General features: G+C 51.9%; 1 protein-coding gene across 1 annotated transcript; it reads right to left on the bottom strand.

The window, feature by feature from the left end:
- Window positions 1-1,547: 1,547 nt before the first annotated feature.
- Cavin1 (caveolae associated protein 1) lies at window positions 1,548-15,167 on the bottom strand. The gene is made up of 2 exons (XM_052195569.1): window positions 14,512-15,167; window positions 1,548-4,085 (listed from the first exon to the last, which is right to left on the bottom strand). The coding sequence occupies exons 1-2, from the start codon at window positions 14,989-14,991 to the stop codon at window positions 3,384-3,386; spliced, it is 1,182 nt and encodes a 393-aa protein (XP_052051529.1). The 5' UTR covers window positions 14,992-15,167; the 3' UTR covers window positions 1,548-3,383.
- Between the last annotated feature and the right edge of the window lie 3,617 nt (window positions 15,168-18,784).

Here is an 18,784-nt window from a genome sequence, read left to right as displayed (position 1 = left end):
GAGAGGGAGGGAGGGAGGGAGAAGAGAGAAGGGAGAGAGGGAGGAAGGGAGGGAGGGAGGGAGGAAGAGAGGGACGAGGGAGGGGAAAATGTAGATGCCCTTCCAGAAATGGTGAACAGCTCAAGCAGAGACCCATAGACATGAATATAGCTCATCTTTGGCCAGCAGTCTCCTCAATATGCTGAGAAGCAGCAAAAATTGAGGCGGGGGCCAGAGTTTTAAGGGTATTATCAGCAGTGGCCAGGAGTTTAACTTGTGTGTGTGCGCGCTCGCGCGTGCGTGTGTCTGTGTGTGTGTGTGTGTGTGTATGTGAGAGAGAGAGATGAAGTAACACAAATGTAAGGCTGTCTCAAAAACAACAAATAAATAAATAAAAACAAAAAGGGGGCTGAGAAAGATAACAGTAAGTGAGTTCAGTCCCCAGTGCTCACATAGATGCCTGGCTCCCATCACTGGGGAGGGAGGGGTTCTGGCTGAGCCTCACTAGTGAGCCCCAGGTCAGTGAATAGGATTTCTGAGGGTGGTATGAGGGGTTATTCCCCAGCCTACACACACACACACACACACACACATTATAAAGAGGCTGGCTAACTCAATTTGAGTGTGTAAAGGGACTTCACAGATCCATGGTGACATTAACAGGCTCCCTTGGCAGACAGTTTCCCTAACTAGTGGCCAGTGGGATATTTAAGCAGTGTCCATTTCTTTCAGTGGGAAGCCAAGCCTTTACGGAGGGCTTAGGACATGAGCCTCGTGGACCTTGCTGCTGGAGGCACGCACAGAGGAATGGATGTGCAGCTCCTAAGAACTCAGTTAGTAGCATGAGGGTGGGGGGCAACCCCAGAAATGGCATTACTTGTACAAGAGACATCCTTCCTGAGATCCTGAGATAGTCAGAACCCACAGGATGTCAAACGCCCCATTGTTTCAGGAAATTCACCACTTGCAGGCAGGGTACGTTCGGTCCAATGAGAGGTGGCTAGAAAACGAAATAGTTGCTTCGTGCAGGGTTGCCCGGAGCATGAATACTGTTGTATGGAGACAACTGGTGCGTGGATGCACACCCGTTCTTTCTCTCACGTGCAGTCCTCCGGAGCAGCCTCTCATCCCCATCCTCTTCCAGGCCCATGTCTGGGATGGAGGAGCATCATTTGGAGGATAAGGCCCTGACCATGGGGAAGTAGATCCAGGCGGGACCCAGACTGCCGACTTCAACCTTTAAACAGTTGGTGCAGCCAGATAGGTTTGCCACCTGCCTGCTGTGTGACCTTAGACAGGTCACTGCTTCCTCTGCTCTGATCTACCTCAGAGTACTACCAGGTCAAATAAACAACTGTACAATCTAGTGTTAAGGAGTGTTCCAGTAGAGAATGCTCAATATCTTGGCTACTGTTATCTACCTCGGCAACTCTAGGAAGCTCCCTCCTTCCCTCCCTTTCTCCCTCCCTCCCTCCCTCCCTCCCTCTTCTTTCCCCCTTTCACTCCTGGTTTCCCTTAGTCCTACGACACCCCAGGCAACTGCTTTGGACAATATAACCCCACGCAAATCCTTTTAGAAAAGCAGGTTTATTGGTCCGGCTGCTCACCAGAACACAGCAACTCGAGGGTCTCCCCCAGAGCCCCCAGGAAACTGCATCTGCCCACATCTGTATTTATACCCACCCTCCTCCGCCTATCTGTCTCCAATCATTCAGAGGAGGGAAGGGGACCAAGAAAAGGAAAATTAAAAATAAAAAGCAAAGCTTTGTATTGTATAAAAGGTTTGTGGTTCCCATCCCCTCTCCCCGCCCCAAAATATCAATTAGCTGCAATTCTAAAAAGCAGGGAAGGCGCATAGGTGGGGAGGAGGAGGCAGCCTATAGCTATCATTTGGGGAAGGTGCTGTCTTTGCTCCTGACCAGCCTTTAAAGGGGGAACCAATGCGTCCTCAGGAGAAAACCTGGTCGGTAACTATAGAAATCAAGCCCTGGACAAGAAGCAGCACCCCACTCTCCCCAACTTTCGGGTAAAGGTGCCCCCAAAGGCAAGGACCTTAGGGAGGTCTTGGCAAGCTCTACAGTTTTACCTTAGGAAGAGAGCCACGCTAAAGGCAGCTGAGAGGGAGTTAGGGTGGGCGAGCCAGCAGGCCCTATTTGCCCAGCTTCCAGCTCGGGATCTCTGCTCTAGGCCCCGCCTTGAGCACCTTGCTTACTCTCACCTTCCGCCTAACTGCCAGCTCTCCACAGCTCGCTGCTGCCCCCTGCTGGAACCCTAATTTTCTGGGCTTGGAGAAAAAAGGCTTCTCAGGGGGCAGTTCCCAGATCTTGGAAGAGAGAATCACTGACTGCCTTCCCGGAAACTGCCCTGCTGGCCTGAGATCCTACCAACGTAGAACTCTTGTCTTGAATTTCTTTGTGTTACTAAAGAGGACATTTCCTTCTTATTCCATTCCAACCCTCTCCTATCTTCCTCCCTCTTCCCAAAGACACACTCACGTGCTCCTGTGTGCAGATTCTGTAGATTTGTAAATGTGCCCCTCTCCCCACACACCTACCATCCTTTCCTGGATTCTGCTCACCTCCTGCTTACTTTGGTGTGACCTTTATCCGGGATCACACTCTGCCTTCACCCCATCCTATTGTCTTAGGTTCCTCTAATGACCCTCAGGTCTTCCAATGGGCCACCTCTGGGCAAAGGTCTCCCTACACACACTTTATCTTCGGGCTACTTTGAATTGCCCACCCTCTCCTTCTAAGCAAGGGCTCTCTATCAGTGACACACCCCCTACCTCTTCTTATTTTGAAACAGCATCTCACTACATTACCCAAGCTGGCCTTGAACTCACCCTGCAACCCAGGTAGGCCTTGAACTTGCAAGTCTCCTGCCTCATCCTCTCAGGGAGATTAAGCTGGCACTAGAAGGCTGCTCCTAAAAGAGTTGTCTTTAGGATTCCCTCTTTCCCTTTACAGAAAGTTTGGCTTTAGAGTCTCCCAGGGTGAGGAAAAGCTCAGGAAGCAGGGTGGTGTGGCTGAGCGTGAAGCTGTGCTGGGGAAGGGCCGAGGGGCAGGCTGACCCCAGACGGGAGCTAAAAAAACAAAACAAAACAACATTCTGCACCAGGACAACCAGGGCACGGGTCATTCTTCCCATATCCTACCCAGACTGTATCCAAATCGAGGCTGTCCATGGCGTCCACCTCCCCTCTGGTCTAAGGCCTGTGCTTTGGAGGGCTGCTCTTCCTGGGGATGTGTATTCCCCGCTTTTATGAAAAGGAAAACAAACAAACAAACAAAAAGCCCAACCAGACTGGGGCTTAGAATGCAAAAGACAAAGTTTGAAAAGAGAAAGGCAGTGGTGGCCAGGGGCAGGGATCAGGGGGCGGCAGGGTCAGGCGCGAGTCCTGCTCAGTCGCTGTCGCTCTTGTCCACCAGGACGGCGTCCGACTCCTCGGTGATCTCCAGCAGCGTGTGCACGTCGGGGCTGCTCCCGCGCAGCAGGTCGGTGGCCTCGCCACGCTCCGCGCCAACCTCGTCGTCCTCGGGCCCCACCTCCACCATCTCGGTGGCCTTCAGCACCTCCACCTCGCCCTCGCGGATCTTCTTGACGTGGAAGGTGAAGGGCGGCACCTTGTAGACGGCGGTCTTGGAGCGCGCGTACACCACGTGGTCGGGCGTGAAGGACTTGCGCAGCTTGTCGCGCGACGTCTTCAGCTTCTCGCGTCGCTCCACGGGCACCAGGCGCGTGCCCAGCTTGTTCATGCGCTTCTCCAGCGTGTGCCGCGTCTTCTCCAGGTTCTCCTTCGTCTTCAGGCGCGTCTTCTCCAGGTTCTCGCGCGTGCGCACCTTGGTCTTCTCCATCTTCTCCTTGGAGAAAGCCTTCTTGAAGTCGTCCACGCGCCGCAGGCCGCTGCGCTTGATGCGCTCGGCGCGGGACTCCTCGATCACCTCCTCCACCTCCACCGCCTCGTCAGACGACAGCTCGATCGCCGCGGCGTCCTCCTCGGGCCGCTCGCCCTCGCCCAGCTCGTCACCCTCCTTCTCCGGCAGCGCCTCCGACTCTTTGAGCGACTTGCTGACACTCAGTTTGGCCGGCAGCTTGACTTCATCCTAAGAGGAAAACAGAGCCGAGATGAGAAATGCCACTGGAGAGGGCAGAGCGAGGGCTGGATGGGACCCCGGGTGAAGCTGAGCGGGGTGCTGCCAATTCTGGGCAGAGTATGGGGACCTATGTGGTGAGGGTGAAATCCACCAGACTTGTTGACTCTTGAACACCCCGGTGCCTGAGCATCGAATGGTCCTTAAACAGACAGCACGCGGAGAGAGCAGAGCTTCGGGTCAGAAACTGATCAGCACTGTGATTACACTAAATATTCCCAGGGACCCTCAAACCCTTTCACACCATGGCTACCGGTGTGATTGCTCTAAACCTCTGTGACTTCGGAAGAGACAGCTTAACTTTGGAAATAGCAGAGCGCCCTCTGGTGCCGTAATTTACACGCTGTCCCAAACAGGGCAAAACAAAACAAAATAAAACAAAAAACAGAACAGTTGGGGGGGGGGGGGGGTTAGAAGTTGAATCCTCTAGGGGAATGAGCACAAGCCGATCCCAGGTGGCCCCCAAGTGACATAGTTTTAAGCTAAATAAAGTACGGGAAGTTTGTTCTTGGGATTTTAACCAGTTTGGGGCTTGGGGAGAGGAGAGCTCTGCCTACAGCTGACCGTTTCCATCCTTGACTTTCTCAAGCTCTTGAGCTCCACCAGTGGGCATCCCCTACCCGCAAGTTCACGGAGAAAAGGGAAGATACTGGCTGAACTCCAAGATCTGTTTTCTCCCCACTCTGAACGTTTCTTCTGGTTCTGTTTTCTCTGCCCTGAAATAGAGGGAGGACTGCTATTCTAGTCTTGGTTCCCGGGCCAGAGCTTAAAGAGCCGGGCATGGGGAGGGAGGGTGGTTCTCCCACCCAGGACGGCCTGGAACTCTGGAACTCTGAACTAGTTCTTTCGCTCCTCTCTTCCTCTCAGAGACCCTAGCACCAGTCCTAGTCTCGATTCTGTGGACATTTTTTTCAATAACCTGACTTGTGATCAACAATTAACCATTTTAGGGTTCCCCCAACATACCACTACAGAAAGTAGACGTGGGTGCGCACAGAACAGAAAAAAAGTCTGACCCAGATTATCAATGGGATCTCCGAAAATGGCCCAGACTCATTTTAGGTATTTAAGTCCAAGGAATAAGGGAGGATGCACACTTTTTCCAAAATGTTTTTTCCAGGTCATTTTCCAGAATTATAAGAAAATCCCTTCTCCTGAGAAAACAAGGCAAAGAACACACACACACACACACAAAGGCTACACAGAGACATACACATCTATTCATAGGCTACATGAAATCTTTATACCACCTGCTCCAGAAATCCCTTCCCCATGCCAATCCCTTTCCTATTCCCTCCCATTCACATCCCCTAGGGTTTCCTGGTTTACACTAGAAACTAGGAACACCTCCTCCCAACTTCCTTCCCTCCTTGTCAATAACATTAGCAGGAACAAAAAGGGAATGCCGTCTCCACTTCATCTCCCAACTGGGCACCAGCTCTGTGGGGCACCAAGCCACCTCAAGCTATCTATTACACTACTACACCTCCCAGCAGGCAAAGTAGCCAGAGCACAAGGCATGCTGGGATTTGTAGTCTCCACCTGCCACAAGCGAGGCTTAGTCCTACCATTGGAAGCCTAGGGCATATGCCGTCCCTTTGCCTCTTATTCACTGAGGCACTGAAAGAATGTTTTCCTTGTACTGAGTGTGGGAAGGCCATAGCCTCTCCCAGCATTCCTTCTGACTTAGGTGTACCCTTTGAGTCTCTTGCAATCATCTTGTCTGTGCCCAGAGACTTCTATCAAGACTAAAATCATACACATCATCTTAGGACTGCCTAGGATGAAACTCTCTGCTACCTTTTCCAGACTTCTCAATCCAGATTCACCTATCATATATACCTGCATACACACACACACACACACACACTCTCTCTCTTGGGCCAGGCTTGGTGGTGTATTGGTGCTGCATTGCAAGTCTTTGATCTCAGAACTTAAGAGGCAGAGGCAAGTGGATCTCTGTAAATTCAAAGCCAGACTGGTCTACACACATGAGACCCTTTGTTTAAACATTTTTTTCATCTCTTATCTCCCAGACTGAAAACCCACCCATGTCTCACCAAAGAGTGGAAAAGAGCACATATGCATACTCATACACACACACACACACACACACACACACAATTTTACTAAGATCCAGCAACATGGATGGAATAAAAAATAGCCAGGAAACAGTCTCAGTTCCTGACAGACAAATCCCTGCCCCACTCCCACCCCCCGTGACTCTCCTCCTGTCCCACCCTAACTCCTGAAGATGGAGCTAGCTGGGTTTTCTGGCCTCTAGCTTCTAGATAAAGGTCTTTGCCGGCTGAGCTCAGAAAATAGGCTAAGGAGAGCACCACAGGCTTCTCCCGCCTACCCCAGCTTCCATTGCTACAGTGCTGGGGAGTGATCCAAGGGAGGAGGCTTTCACGCCTGGGCTTTTCCAAGAAGAGTGCCTGGGAGATACAACCTTCTCCACGGCGGGTTTCTCTGGGAATGATGGCTTCTACCAGAGGCACCATCTTCTGGATGGAAGGTTGGGAGCTGGGCAAGAAGAAAGAACTTGGCCCGAGTCCCAACACAATGTCCTGTAGGCTGGTTCTGAACACAGCACATCACCATTAGTTTGTCCCTCCATTAATGGATTTCTCTTTTCCACCCCCATTTCCAAGTCAGGCTTCCCTCATGACTCACAGCCTTGGAGTGCTGTGTCGGGCCCACCCAGTCTGTCTGTTGCTACAACAGCCAGCAACACAATGCAAAAGGCCCTCCTCTTACCCTGGGCACCCAGGCCAGGCACCTTTGTCTCACCCCTGCGTATCTGGCAGAGTGATTAGGGCAATGGAGGGGCCTTGTGGCGAGCAAGAAGGGAGGACTCTGCTTGCTCCGATTTCCCGTTTTTTTATTAAACAAAGCCAACCACTCCCAACAGGCTTGGTTTCCAGAGTTACCTTTAATGACCAGGTCTGAACAAAAGCATGCACGGCTTCCCCAGCCCCTGCCAAGCACACATAGCTAGCTCCCCAAGCCAGGAAGGCAGCAGTCCAGGACAGAGGTAAAGAGGCCCTCAGGGAGGTTCCCACATCTTACGCTTCACCTCCCAACCCTGCTGCAGAAAGTAAGACCTTCTGGCTTTAAAATGTCACTATAAGAATATAATCTGCTCGACATGGCAGTATATGCCTTACATCCTCAGGAGGCAGAGGTAGGTGGATCTCTGTGAGTTCGAGGCCAGCTTGGTCTACAGAGGGAGTTCCGGTTCAGCCAGGGCTATTACAGGGAAAGAAATCCTGTCTCAAGGCGGATTTCTGAGTTCGAGGCCAGCCTGGTCTACAGAGTGAGTTCCAGGACAGCCAGGACTACACAGAGAAACCCTGTGGAAAAAACCAACAACAAACAAACAAACAAAAAAAAAACAACAACAACATAAAAGAAATCCTGTCTCAGAAAAAGTGAGAGAGGGAGAGACTGCAATATAACCAAGCACCCATTATGCTCTTGGCATTTTATATTTGTTAGAGAGAAGGACAAGTATTAGCCAGCCTAGGAGCCTCCCTTGACTTAGTGCCAACCTGTTCTGTCTACACTAGTGCTAAGAAAGACCCTGGAGTTGTTTCTGAGACCTAAGATCTGCTTAGAGAGCGTTATTAGAAGAGGCTACATAGTGGCACAGAAGATGCATCATGAAGAAATGAAAAGGGGAGTCCTAAAAGGGGAGTCCTAGAAGGGGAGTCCTAAAAGCCCGAGACCTCTGCTTTGGGCTATGGAGACAAGGCAAGAAGGCACTTTCTCTATAGTTCCCTCAGCAGCGAGGACATTGTTCCCAAGAGGAACAGAATTGACTCTCAGGAAGGTGGCAGGGCCTCTGTTATCAGGACCCCGTTACATAAACAATCATACAGCGTATCTATAGTATTAAATTTTCATGAGGGAGGTAGATGGGAAAAAAATCACAAGGGTTCCTTAGGCGGATGACCGCGGAGAAGGGAAGGAAAGAGGAGGTGAGAGCTTTGTGCACAGAGTCAGTTAAAATGTCCTCCCTTTGGGCCTCTCTGAGCTGGCAGCTTTTGGGTGCCCCACCCAAGGTAGGATCTGGCAAACATAAGGGATCCCTTTGCAAAACATTTTCGAAAAGAAAATGAAAAAAAAAAAGTACGTGTAAATATTTTCCTCAGCTACAGGGAGTGGGCGAAGAGGGCACGGAACAACTCCCAGGCCGGGGCCTCATGAAGCCCCCCTCCCCCCTCCAGAGAGGCTTCGAGCCAAGCTGGCCGGTCCCTGATGGGTAGGGAGTGAGGGGGCAGGGAAGCGAACCAGAAGCCACGCCCAGTTTCATGCGGCTTCATGCAAGGCAGCCTTCCGGTGCAGCTCAAGTCTGGTGCTGGGAGAGCAACAACTTAAAAAGAAATCAAGGGATACAGGTGGGTGGTTGAGCATTTGCTTAGCATGCAGGGAGTTCCGGGGTCCATCCACAGCACTGGGAGAGCAAAACATCCCCACCACCACCCAAGAAGGGGAGAATGCCCCCCTCCTTACCCTCCACCCCCACCACACACACTGAGCACTGCGGAATACAAGCATTTTTCAGCACCCATTGCCAGCCCGTAATGGACACCAGCTTGAAAGGACAGGCCGTGAAGGCACTGACTTTCATCAAACGAAGAGCCAATAGGAACCGGGAGGGACACCGTGTCCCAGGAGATCCTAGATACTCCCACCAGCCCTTGGCTCCTCTGGAGTGGATCGGAGCCCAGGCTCTGGGTAATAGGGCAGTGGGCTGGGCATCTGCTCAAAGGCTGGGCGGTCAGACACTGTTTCAGGCTTCGGGTGAAAGGGCTCAGTCTCAGGCAGGAGGTCAAGAGGCACGATCTTGGGTGTGGCTGGGCCAGAGGGCGCATTCGGCTTCTTCTTGGGCTAAGATGAGGAAAAGGGGTTTAAATGGCACTTGGGATGGATGCAGGGAGGTTGACAGAAAGAGGCCACTGTGGCCTGCAACGTGGGGGTCTGGCTGAAGAGGGAGAGGCCCCGGGATGAATTAGGGTGTGCCGAAACCACATTTGAAACGCTTCTTTAGGAGGGCCCTAGGGCTAGGAGGGGTGGACGAACCCAAGCCCATGAATTAATAAACACAGCTTCAACGGAAGCCCTATCCACCTCCTTCCTGTCTTCCAGAATGTTCCTTGGTCCACTCCTTCGGCTCACACCCTCTATCGCCATGCCACGGTTCTGGGCGAGATGGTCATGGCTACTGAGGGGCTGGAGAGAATGGGGGGCGGGATTGCAGGGCACAGAGAAGGAAGGTTTGAGATCTGTTGGTAAATCCTAACACGAAGGCTCGTCTCAGTGGAAGAGACACACACCAGCTTCCTTCTTGATATTCCCCAAGGCAGGGTGGGCATGCCTGGGTGGCACCCTGGATCAGAAAAAGGACAGGCGTAGAAGAGGGACAATCTGGCTACTTCCCTTTCGGCTGTGTTTCTATCTCCTGCCTCCTTTGCTATCCAGGGCTTAGACAATCAGACACTATAACACAGAAGAGAAATCAGAATCTAAAAACAAGCTGTCTCCAGGACAGGTGGGCTTACGGGGTTCCCAGGGGCAGCTTCTGACCCTCTCCAGAGCTCACACTCTGCTTTGGGCGGTCAGAACTTAGGAGAAGGACAGTGCAGGAACAGCAGGCTCAGACAATAGTGATGTTCAGTAAAACTCCAAGGCAGCTACAGGTCCCAGCCTGCAGAGTCTGGAGAAGAGGCAGGAATGGCAGGGGTGGGAAATGACTCCTAGAAAGGCTGCCTAAGCCAGGGACACCTTCTCCCCATGCTCTTGTGTGTCTGGGTGACTAATCTTTGCTTCTATTTCAGCCACTAATAGCCATCAATGTTCCACTGCTGACTACTTATATAGGCAACATAGCAATGTGACTACACACACACACACACACACACTGAATAAGCATCCCAATAAGGAGCAAAATACCCCAGGTTCTTGCCCAGTTTGCCCAGACAATGTCTCCTATAGCTCCGGTTGACCTCAAACTAGCTATTTAGCTGAGGGGGGCCTTGAACTTCTAATCCTCCTGCCTCTCCTTCCTGAGTCCTGAGACTTCCCGCACATTGCTACCCAGCAAATTTATGTGGTGCTAGAGATGGAGCCCAGGGCTATAGTAGTTTGCTAAGCTAGTACTTCAGCCAACAAAGCGAGAGTCCTGTCCCCTGTTTGCTTGTTTGGGATGGTAGTTGTTGTTTTGAGGGGCTCTCCCTAAGTAGCCCAGGCTGATCTCAAACTCACAATCCTGCTTCCATAGCCTCCAGAGAGCTTGGAGTCCAGCTGTGCACTGACACACTCAGTGAACCCCAGTGTTAACGTTACCTCATCGCTTAAGTGACAATAGGCAAGTAACTTCCCCCAGCTTGGGCCCCAGCTTCCTAAGACACACAATGGAGAGGATGAAGCTGGTTATCTTCTAGCTCAGAAGGCTAGAGCCACAGAAGGATGTGATATTCACACGGGTAGTGCTGTGTTTAGCTTTGCTACCCTGCCTAAGCTCTGGGAACGGGCCGTGCTACCCTCATCTCTGAGGGTATTGCTTAGCGGTGTGCTACCCTGTCCCCTCTTGCTGCCAGCTGCCGGTTTTATACCCCTGTCTCGCTTTTTTAACTTGGACTTTTACAATAGTCAGATTTGACTTTTAAAACGGGGTGGAAGGTAGGCAGATAGTAAGATTTCCTTCGGTCCTGGGAATGCCCCTAAAAATACCCTGTCTGCTTTGGATTGCATGACCAAGAAAAAAGCCCAAAGCCATCGGTTAGACTGGGTAGACACACTCCACAGGGATGAGGCTAGGGGGTAAAAAGGGGCAGAGCCACAAGCTGCAAGTATTTTTAGATAAAGGTTTAAGGTTCTTCTAGAGAAAGGTGTCCGTGATTCACGTGGAGTACAGGAAGGAAGGAATTAAAGACTGGTGAAGTTTTGAGGAGAAGCCAGCAAGCCCTCGTTCCAGCCATGCTGTCCTCTCCTTTAGTGTCTGTGAGTAATCTGATCTCTTCAAGGTTTCTGGGTCCTCTCCCCAAGCCATGGAGCAGATCCAAATGGTATCAGCTTTGCCTCATCCAAACTATCCCACCTTTGGGGGGGGCTACAAGGCAATGGTGAATCACTTTGCCTAGGGTGCCTGATCTTGGAAAAAGTACAACTTCCAGAGAGTTTTTGTTTCCATTTTGTCTTGCCTTCTGGATTCTAGTCTAGCACTGAATGCGTCAGAATCATGACTGTACAAGTGGCTGTGTGGATTTCAGCTCTCCTGGGGTGCATGGTGTCTCAACTGCCCCCATCTGCACAAATTACCCAGACTTCCTAGAGGTCCTCAGGCTAAAACCTTTATTTCACTACCCTGCCCAGCAGCGGTGGCACGCACCTTTAATCCCAGCACTCGGGAGGCAGAGACAGGTGGATCTATCTCTGAACTCGAGAACAGCCTGGTCTACAGAGGGAGTTCCAGAACAACAGCCAGAGCTGCACAAAAATAAACAACAAAACTCTGTCTCAAATAATAATAATAATAATAATAATAATAATTCACTTCTTTCCTTCTCTAGCTGTTGCTTATAACTCTTATAACCCTTATAACCAATAGGACGGATTGAGATGCCAAACCACTTGCTTTTGTTGATAGCCACACTTAATTTTCCCACACCAGGAATATGGCATGGGGGTGGCCAAACATCCTGATTCCAGCACTGAGACTCCCAGACCCTTGGGTTCCTTCTTCTACAGTATCCTCTTTGCCATATCAAGACTTCCCACACCTAGAGGGGGGATGTAGAATCTCCTTTCTGCTTCCCCTCTAAAAACTCCTATCATCTGGGATCCCCTTTCCAGCCAGTGTCCCTTCCTTACACTCCCCACCCCTGCCTGCCTTGCTCCCTCTGCCTGGCCATAAACTCCTTATCCTGAGTTTCCCATAAACTCTGCCGCCCCCAAGTCTTCCCTATTAGGTCTGCCAAGACACACGGCTATTTTTACCCCATTCTTTTCTCAGACCGTGGACCTCTGCAGACCCGGGAGAAGAACAGGCTGCTTTCTTCCAGCATGGGAGGCTCCACCCCCTCGCCCCACCTGGACCATGCTTGGGGCAGCTCAGCAAAGTCCTGCAACCCTGAGTCCCATCCTGTGTCGTTACCTCTGAGCTTGTCCCTGTCACGTAAGTGTCTCCTTCTTTCTTTTTAGGTTTATTTAGTTTTTTTTTTTTTTAATTTTGCATATGGGTGTTTTGCCTGTATGTCTGTGCAGAACATGTGTGCAGCCCCCTTGGTGAGGCAGAAGAGGGTGCCAGACTCCCTGCAACTGGAGTTAGACTCTTGCCAGCCATCGTGGGGGTGACTAGTTCTCTGGAAGGGCACCCAGTGCTGTTGATGACTGGGCCATCTCTCCAGTCCCAGTCCCAAACCACTCTCCCTTAACTCTGCCCTCCTCACACCACTGGCTTGGTTCAGATGTAGTCGAAGCCATCTAGTGTGCGCCCCACCCCACCCCACCCCACTATTCAGATAGTGATGACTGTCAAATGCTGGAGACAGAACAGAACAGAGAGGATGCTGGCCACAGCAGAGAAGTCGCCCACCCACTCAACACGTGTCCTTTCTCTGAATCACCCTCCTCAGCATGGGAAGGTTTACCTCCAGGCTGAAAATGTCCCCAGTTTGCACAACCTGGGACTTTTAAAATGAGAAAGTCACCTATCCAAGTTCTTTGTGACAAAAGCACAGAAGAAGAGCGCTAGCTTACTTCTCTTTGCCTAAACATCACCTGCAAAGACCACATAGTCTCAATGACAGCCCATAGGACCCAAACCTCCCGCCTCCAAGCAGTTAGAGTGGAAACGGCTTTCTAAGTAAACACTTTTCTCCTATCCAGTGGGTGCTATAAATGGAAGAAGAAACACTTTCTTGTTTGTTTGTTTTTGTTTTTAGACAGGGTTGTGTTCTATGTCCCAGGCTGCCTTGACCTCTGGAATGATGGGGCCACTGGTATGCATCAGTGGGGCAAAGCCCCACTTTTGCAAGCCCCTTGAAAGAATACCCCAGCAGTATGTAGAGGCAGGAGCTGGGAGCAGGCCTGTTCTGCCTCTGTCCTACCACCAAGGGTTCGGAGTCTCAGTTCTTCCCCATCCGCATGGCTCATGGTTGCTCTTAGGGAAACTAAGCTAAGGTCTTCATCTCACATCACATGGTTTCTCTGGGGTATCCTAATCAAACAAGTCTCGGAGCTTGGTGGTCACAGCTTCTTTGCACAGGCCCCTGAAGGTGGAACATTGACCCTACAACCCTCACTTCTCTGCTTCTCTTCGGAGTAGAAGCATCAACCAGGCCCAAGCAGGGGAGTGCGGGGCTCAACACATTCCCTCCCAGGGAAAGAGCACTAATTCCACACTCTTACTCTCAATGGAGTCAGGGATGGGGAGCGCGGGGACAAATCGGCACTGCACTGAGCCTCTCTCGGATGCTTTAGGGGTTAAGATCCTACAGTTATATCCAGGCAGGAGGAGCCCAGAAAGGTGCTAAGAATGCAACGGGTGGAGCCTGAGTGAGGCAGCCTCCACCCACCAGCACCTTCATAGCTCCGGACACGGCCCCCGCAATCATGCGGGGGTGATTCACTGCGCCCAGACCCCCCGCCTCCACCAGCCCTGCTTACATTTCTAACGCCCACTCTACCTACCCCACCCGCTCCTAGTAGGCGCCAAGGGCGCCCGCGCACAGCAAGACAGGGTGTCCCCAGGGAACTCAAAGTGCCTGGAGGCCAGGGGCAGATCGCGGCCTGGGGACACGCGTGGGTAGCCGAAGTTGGTGCGGGGGGCGCGGGGGTAGGGTGAGGGGGGGCTGACGGTCGTGTCCCTTGCATGGCGCCCCCGCCACTGCGTGCCTGAGCCCTGAATCACCCGCTATATTGGGCCCGCAGCGCCGGAGGCCCCAGGTCCCGGGCCCCACCTTTAGTGTCTGCTTATGGAGGGACACCCAAAGACCACCAGGGACCTCGCGCATTCCCCTCCCCCCCAAATATTCCTCCAAGTGGAAAGACGTTTGACAGAGACAAGCTGGGAGCATTCAGCGTTCCCAAGTTTAGCCCGCTAACTTTTCCGATAGGAGTCAGAGAGCAAGGGGAGGAGCCTGGGAGGAAGGCGCGGAGTGCGCCCCCTCTGTGAGCCCCAAGAGTTCGCCACTCCCTGAACCCCACTCCAGCTGGGGTTCTCAGGAAGGAGGGAGGAGCTCCTGACCGCTTCACCCGGCCGGGCTGAGACGAGCCTCAGTCGGGGGTGTCCCCCACCCGGATCCCAGGCCGCGGGGTGGGGGTTGGGGTTGCCCCCCAGCTCTGGGCGCGGTCCGCCCCGCGGGCTCACCTGGTAGATCATGACTTTGAAGTTGCGGCGCCTCAGCAGCTCCGCCTCGTTGACCTCCAGTTTCTTTATCTGGCCGGCCTGGCGCTCCAGGCTGCCGCGCACGGTCTTCACGTTGACGCTGACCTTGCGCACCTTCTCCAGCAGCTTGCTTACGGTGTTGCTCGTGGTGGCGTGCGCCTTGCCCAGCTTGCTCAGCTCTCCCTGGATGCTCTGCACAGCGCCCTCCATCTCCGCCTGCCGCTCCTCCAGCTGGGCTTGGGTCAGCTGGATCTGGTCAACGGCGCCGATGATTTTATCCAGAAGGCTCAGCACCAGCACACCGTTCACCTGGTCCGACTTGATCAGCTCGTCGGAGCCGGTCCCCGACGGCTCCTCGGTGGCCCGCGCCTCCCCTTGGGTGGGCTCCGGGCCCTCGGAGGAAGCATCGGGAAATCCGGAATAATACGGTCGCTCGACGATCTGGAGCGTGACATCCTCCATGGCTTCCCGGAGCCGTGCGGGGCCGACCGAGTGGAACTGGAGCGGGAGACCCGGAGAGAAGGAGGAGCGAGAGAAGGGAAAGCGAGCAGGAGCCCAGAGCGGAGGAAACTCGAGCCACGTCCGTGCGCACCGGGACTCTAGCCAGAACTGTGGGGCGGGGAATCCGCGAGTTGCCCAGCTCCCAGACCAAACCCGGAGTCACGTCGGCCATTGGCTGGCCCCACCCCAGAAAGGGAGGAACCGGGGCAGGAGGGGAGACCAACCCCGGAGAGGCAGCGGAGAGGGACCCAAGAGCCGGGAGCCCCACCCTGTTCGGGATGGTTGGAATAGTTGGAGCGGGAGTCTAGGGCCCCCCTTGGCAGGGGAGGCTGCGGCAGCGGGACTGGGGCGGAGGAATGTGAGCCGGGGAAAGGAATTAGGTCCTTGGAGTGTGCTCTACTTTTTCTCTTTCCTCACCCACAAACCCACTCCAGCCTTTTAAGATCAAGCTGGGGTCCGAATGGCGCGTGAGTTGGGTGTAAACTGAGTATTTTGAGGCAATGCCTCATATCCTTGTAGGATCCTGACCCTTTACAATCTTTTTCAAACATTTGGGGGTCCGTCCCATCGCCTATCTATACACTGAGTTACCACTGTCCCCCAAAGCTTGTGGGGTGGTTAGTGAGAGGGAGGGAAGAGATGAAACGACAGGAAAGGATGACTGCCTACAAAAGACCTCTAGGTTTCTCTTAGAATTGTCAGGACAGGGCAGGATTAAGGCGAGAAGTAAATTATAAAGTAAACGTTTGTTGGTCACCTCTCCGTGTGTCCCCTCCAGCAGATATCTAGCTAACTCTGACTCAGACTTGTTCTTCCCTCGGGTTCCCGGATACTAGGTGCGCATTCAGGGAGGCCATGGAACCCCATCTCTTTATCAAGCAGAGAAAAGAAGGCCAAGAGGAGGCCGGTGGCCTGCCAGGGTTCACTCCAGGTTACTGTCGCCATCTGTTCTTAGCTCTAAGTCTCTGCACTCCTCCAGCACTCGGAACCTTTCCCTAGGGCAGGAATTGAGGCAACTATAGCGATACTACCTAATGGGGAAGCGAACACTTCTTCATGGTGGACACCAAGGAGCAGGCAGTTCTGAGCATGCGCAGAAAAGTCCTCAGCACAGAGGTCTAGAGACACAGGCTGCCCTGCTCCCACATCTGGCCCTCGGCAATCCCTGGAACCACCCCAATTCCCTTTCCCACAGAGATTCTGAAAACCTTTTCCCTGCTTAGGAAACCAGGCTTGGGGTTCCCCGACTGGATGGGCTCTCGGCAAAAGGTCGTTTCTAGTCTGGTGTCCACCAGCATGAAGAAGAGTTAAATGCTCCTCTGTGGAGACTTGAGGGTCGTCAATCTCATTAATCAATTCACCAACGTGTGGAGCAGGAGATTGCCATATAGGCAATATAGACCACTGAATAAAACAGCAATTCCCCACCCCCACCCCCATCACGCCAATCGGTTTCCTCACTTTAAGTTAAAGAAGAGAGATCCTCAAGTGGGAGTGGTGACACAGGCCTTTAGTCTCAACAATTGGGAGGCAGAGGCAGGCATGTCTCTGAGTTTGAGGCCAACTTGGTCTACACAGTGAGTTCCAGGTCAGCCAGGGGCTACACAGAGAAACCCTGTCTCGGAAAACAAAACAGAAAAGAGTGAACCTCTGCATACAATTGAATATTTGCCAGGAGTGGTGGAGCACACCTTAAATCAAAGCCCTTGGAAGGCAGGCAGGCAGATGTCTATGAATTCGAAGCCATCTTGGTCAACATAGCTCGTTCCAGGCCAGCCAGAGCTACACACTGATACCCTGTCTCAAAAACAAAACAAATGGGAAAACAAATGGGAAAAAAACCTACATGTGTTATAACCATTGCAATGGGCAGATTACCAACTTTTTAAAAGGAAGGAAGGAAGGAAGGAAGGAAGGAAGGAAGGAAGGAAGGAAGGAAGGAAGGAAGGAAGGAAGGAAGGAAAAAGAAGAGAAAAGAGAAGAGAAAAGAAGAGAAAAGGGGCTGGAGAAATGGCTCAGTGGCTAAAGGTGCTTGCTACTATTGCAGAGCAATACCCATGTGTGGTTCCCAAAACCCACAGTTCCTCTGGGTGCAGAGAATCTGATGCCCTCTCTTCTGCCCTCCATTGGCACCTACCCACACTTGAGTGTTCATCATGCGCGCGCACACGTGTGTGTATGTGTGTGTGCACATGCGCGCACACACACACACACCAGGTAAGTAAATAAGTAAATGAAATAAATAATTTAATGGAATTATAGCAATTAAAATTTTTTCAGGCGTGGTGGCACACACCTGTAATCCCAGCACTTGGGAAGCAGAGGCAGGTGGATTTCTGAGTTCGAGGCCAACCTGGTATACAGAGTGAGTTCCAGGACAGCCAGGGCTTTACAGAGAAACTCTGTCTCGAAAAACAAAAAAAAACAACAAAAAAAATTCTATTAAGAACTGATAACACTTTGAGAAAAAAAAAAAAGAGTGTCAGGAGAAAGCCTTACTGGACCTTCAAACTAATCCTGTTCCTATATTTTCAGAACAGGGCATGGTAGTGCACAACTTTAATCCCAGCGCTCGGAAGTCAGAGGCAGGCAGCTCTCTGTGAGTTTGAGGTCAGCCTGATCTACAAAGCAAGTTCCAGGCCAGACAGAGGTGTTACACAGGGAAACCCTGTCCCCAAACACAAACAAAAGTACGGGGCACACAGAAGAGTTGGCTCAGGGGCGAGAACACTGTTGTTCTTGCCGAGAACCAGGTTCAGTTTTACCAGGATCCATGCGGTGGCTGATGACTGCCCATAACTGCAGTTCCAGGGGCTCTGGAATCCTCTTCTGATCTCCGCCAGCCATAGGTCTGCACATAATGCACATGTATCCATACAAGGGAGATGCTCATAGGCTGTGTGTGTGTGTGTGTGTGTGTGTGTGTGTGTGTGTGTGCCTGTGTGCAGGTTTGCATGTGCGAAGTCAGAGGACACCTTATGAGAGACAGTTCTCTCTTTGTACCATGAATATTTGGGGTCATCAGGCTTGGTGACAAGCACCTCTGCCGGCCGTGCCATCTCCCCAGCAGCCCTAACTACGTTACTTAACAGTCAAGGCACAGATTGCAAACAGTGCAACAGACGATACAGCAGGACGAAGTCATTTGATTTGTTGTTTTCTTTTCAATTATAGGCATGTGCCAACACGTCCAGCTATTTTTGTCCCTTGAGATCAGATCTTACTAGCCCTGGCTGGCCTCACACTCACGGTGATTCTCCTGCATCAGCCTCCAGAGTACTGGGATTACAGACATGGTCATCACACCTACTGAGAAAATTGTACTTCTTTTCCTATCCTAGCTATTATATTAGTCTTCCCTCCCAGAGAAGCTATTGTTAGCATTTTCCTATGGAATTTTCTATAGCATGTCTGCATACATGTTATGTTGAATCATACAAACCTGTAATTCCAGCTCACGAGAGGCCGAAGGAGGATGTCTGTGAGTTGGAAGCCAGCTTGGGCTACAATAGCAGGACCCTATATATATATATATATTTTTTTTTTTTGAGACAGGGTTTCTCTGTATAGCCCTGGCTGTCCTGGAACTCACTCTGTAGACCAGGCTGGCCTTGAACTCAGAAATCCGCCTGCCTCTGCCTCCCAGAGTGCTGGGATTATAGGCATGCGCCACCACCGCCCGGCAGCAGGACCCTATTTAAAAAAAAAAAAAAGAAAGAAACAAAGAAAGAAAGAAAGAAAGAAAGAAAGAAAG

The sequence above is a fragment of the Apodemus sylvaticus genome, chromosome 10, assembly GCF_947179515.1.
Source record: "Apodemus sylvaticus chromosome 10, mApoSyl1.1, whole genome shotgun sequence".
NCBI lineage: Eukaryota > Metazoa > Chordata > Mammalia > Rodentia > Muridae > Apodemus > Apodemus sylvaticus.
This window is presented reverse-complemented; position numbering and strand designations above follow the sequence as displayed.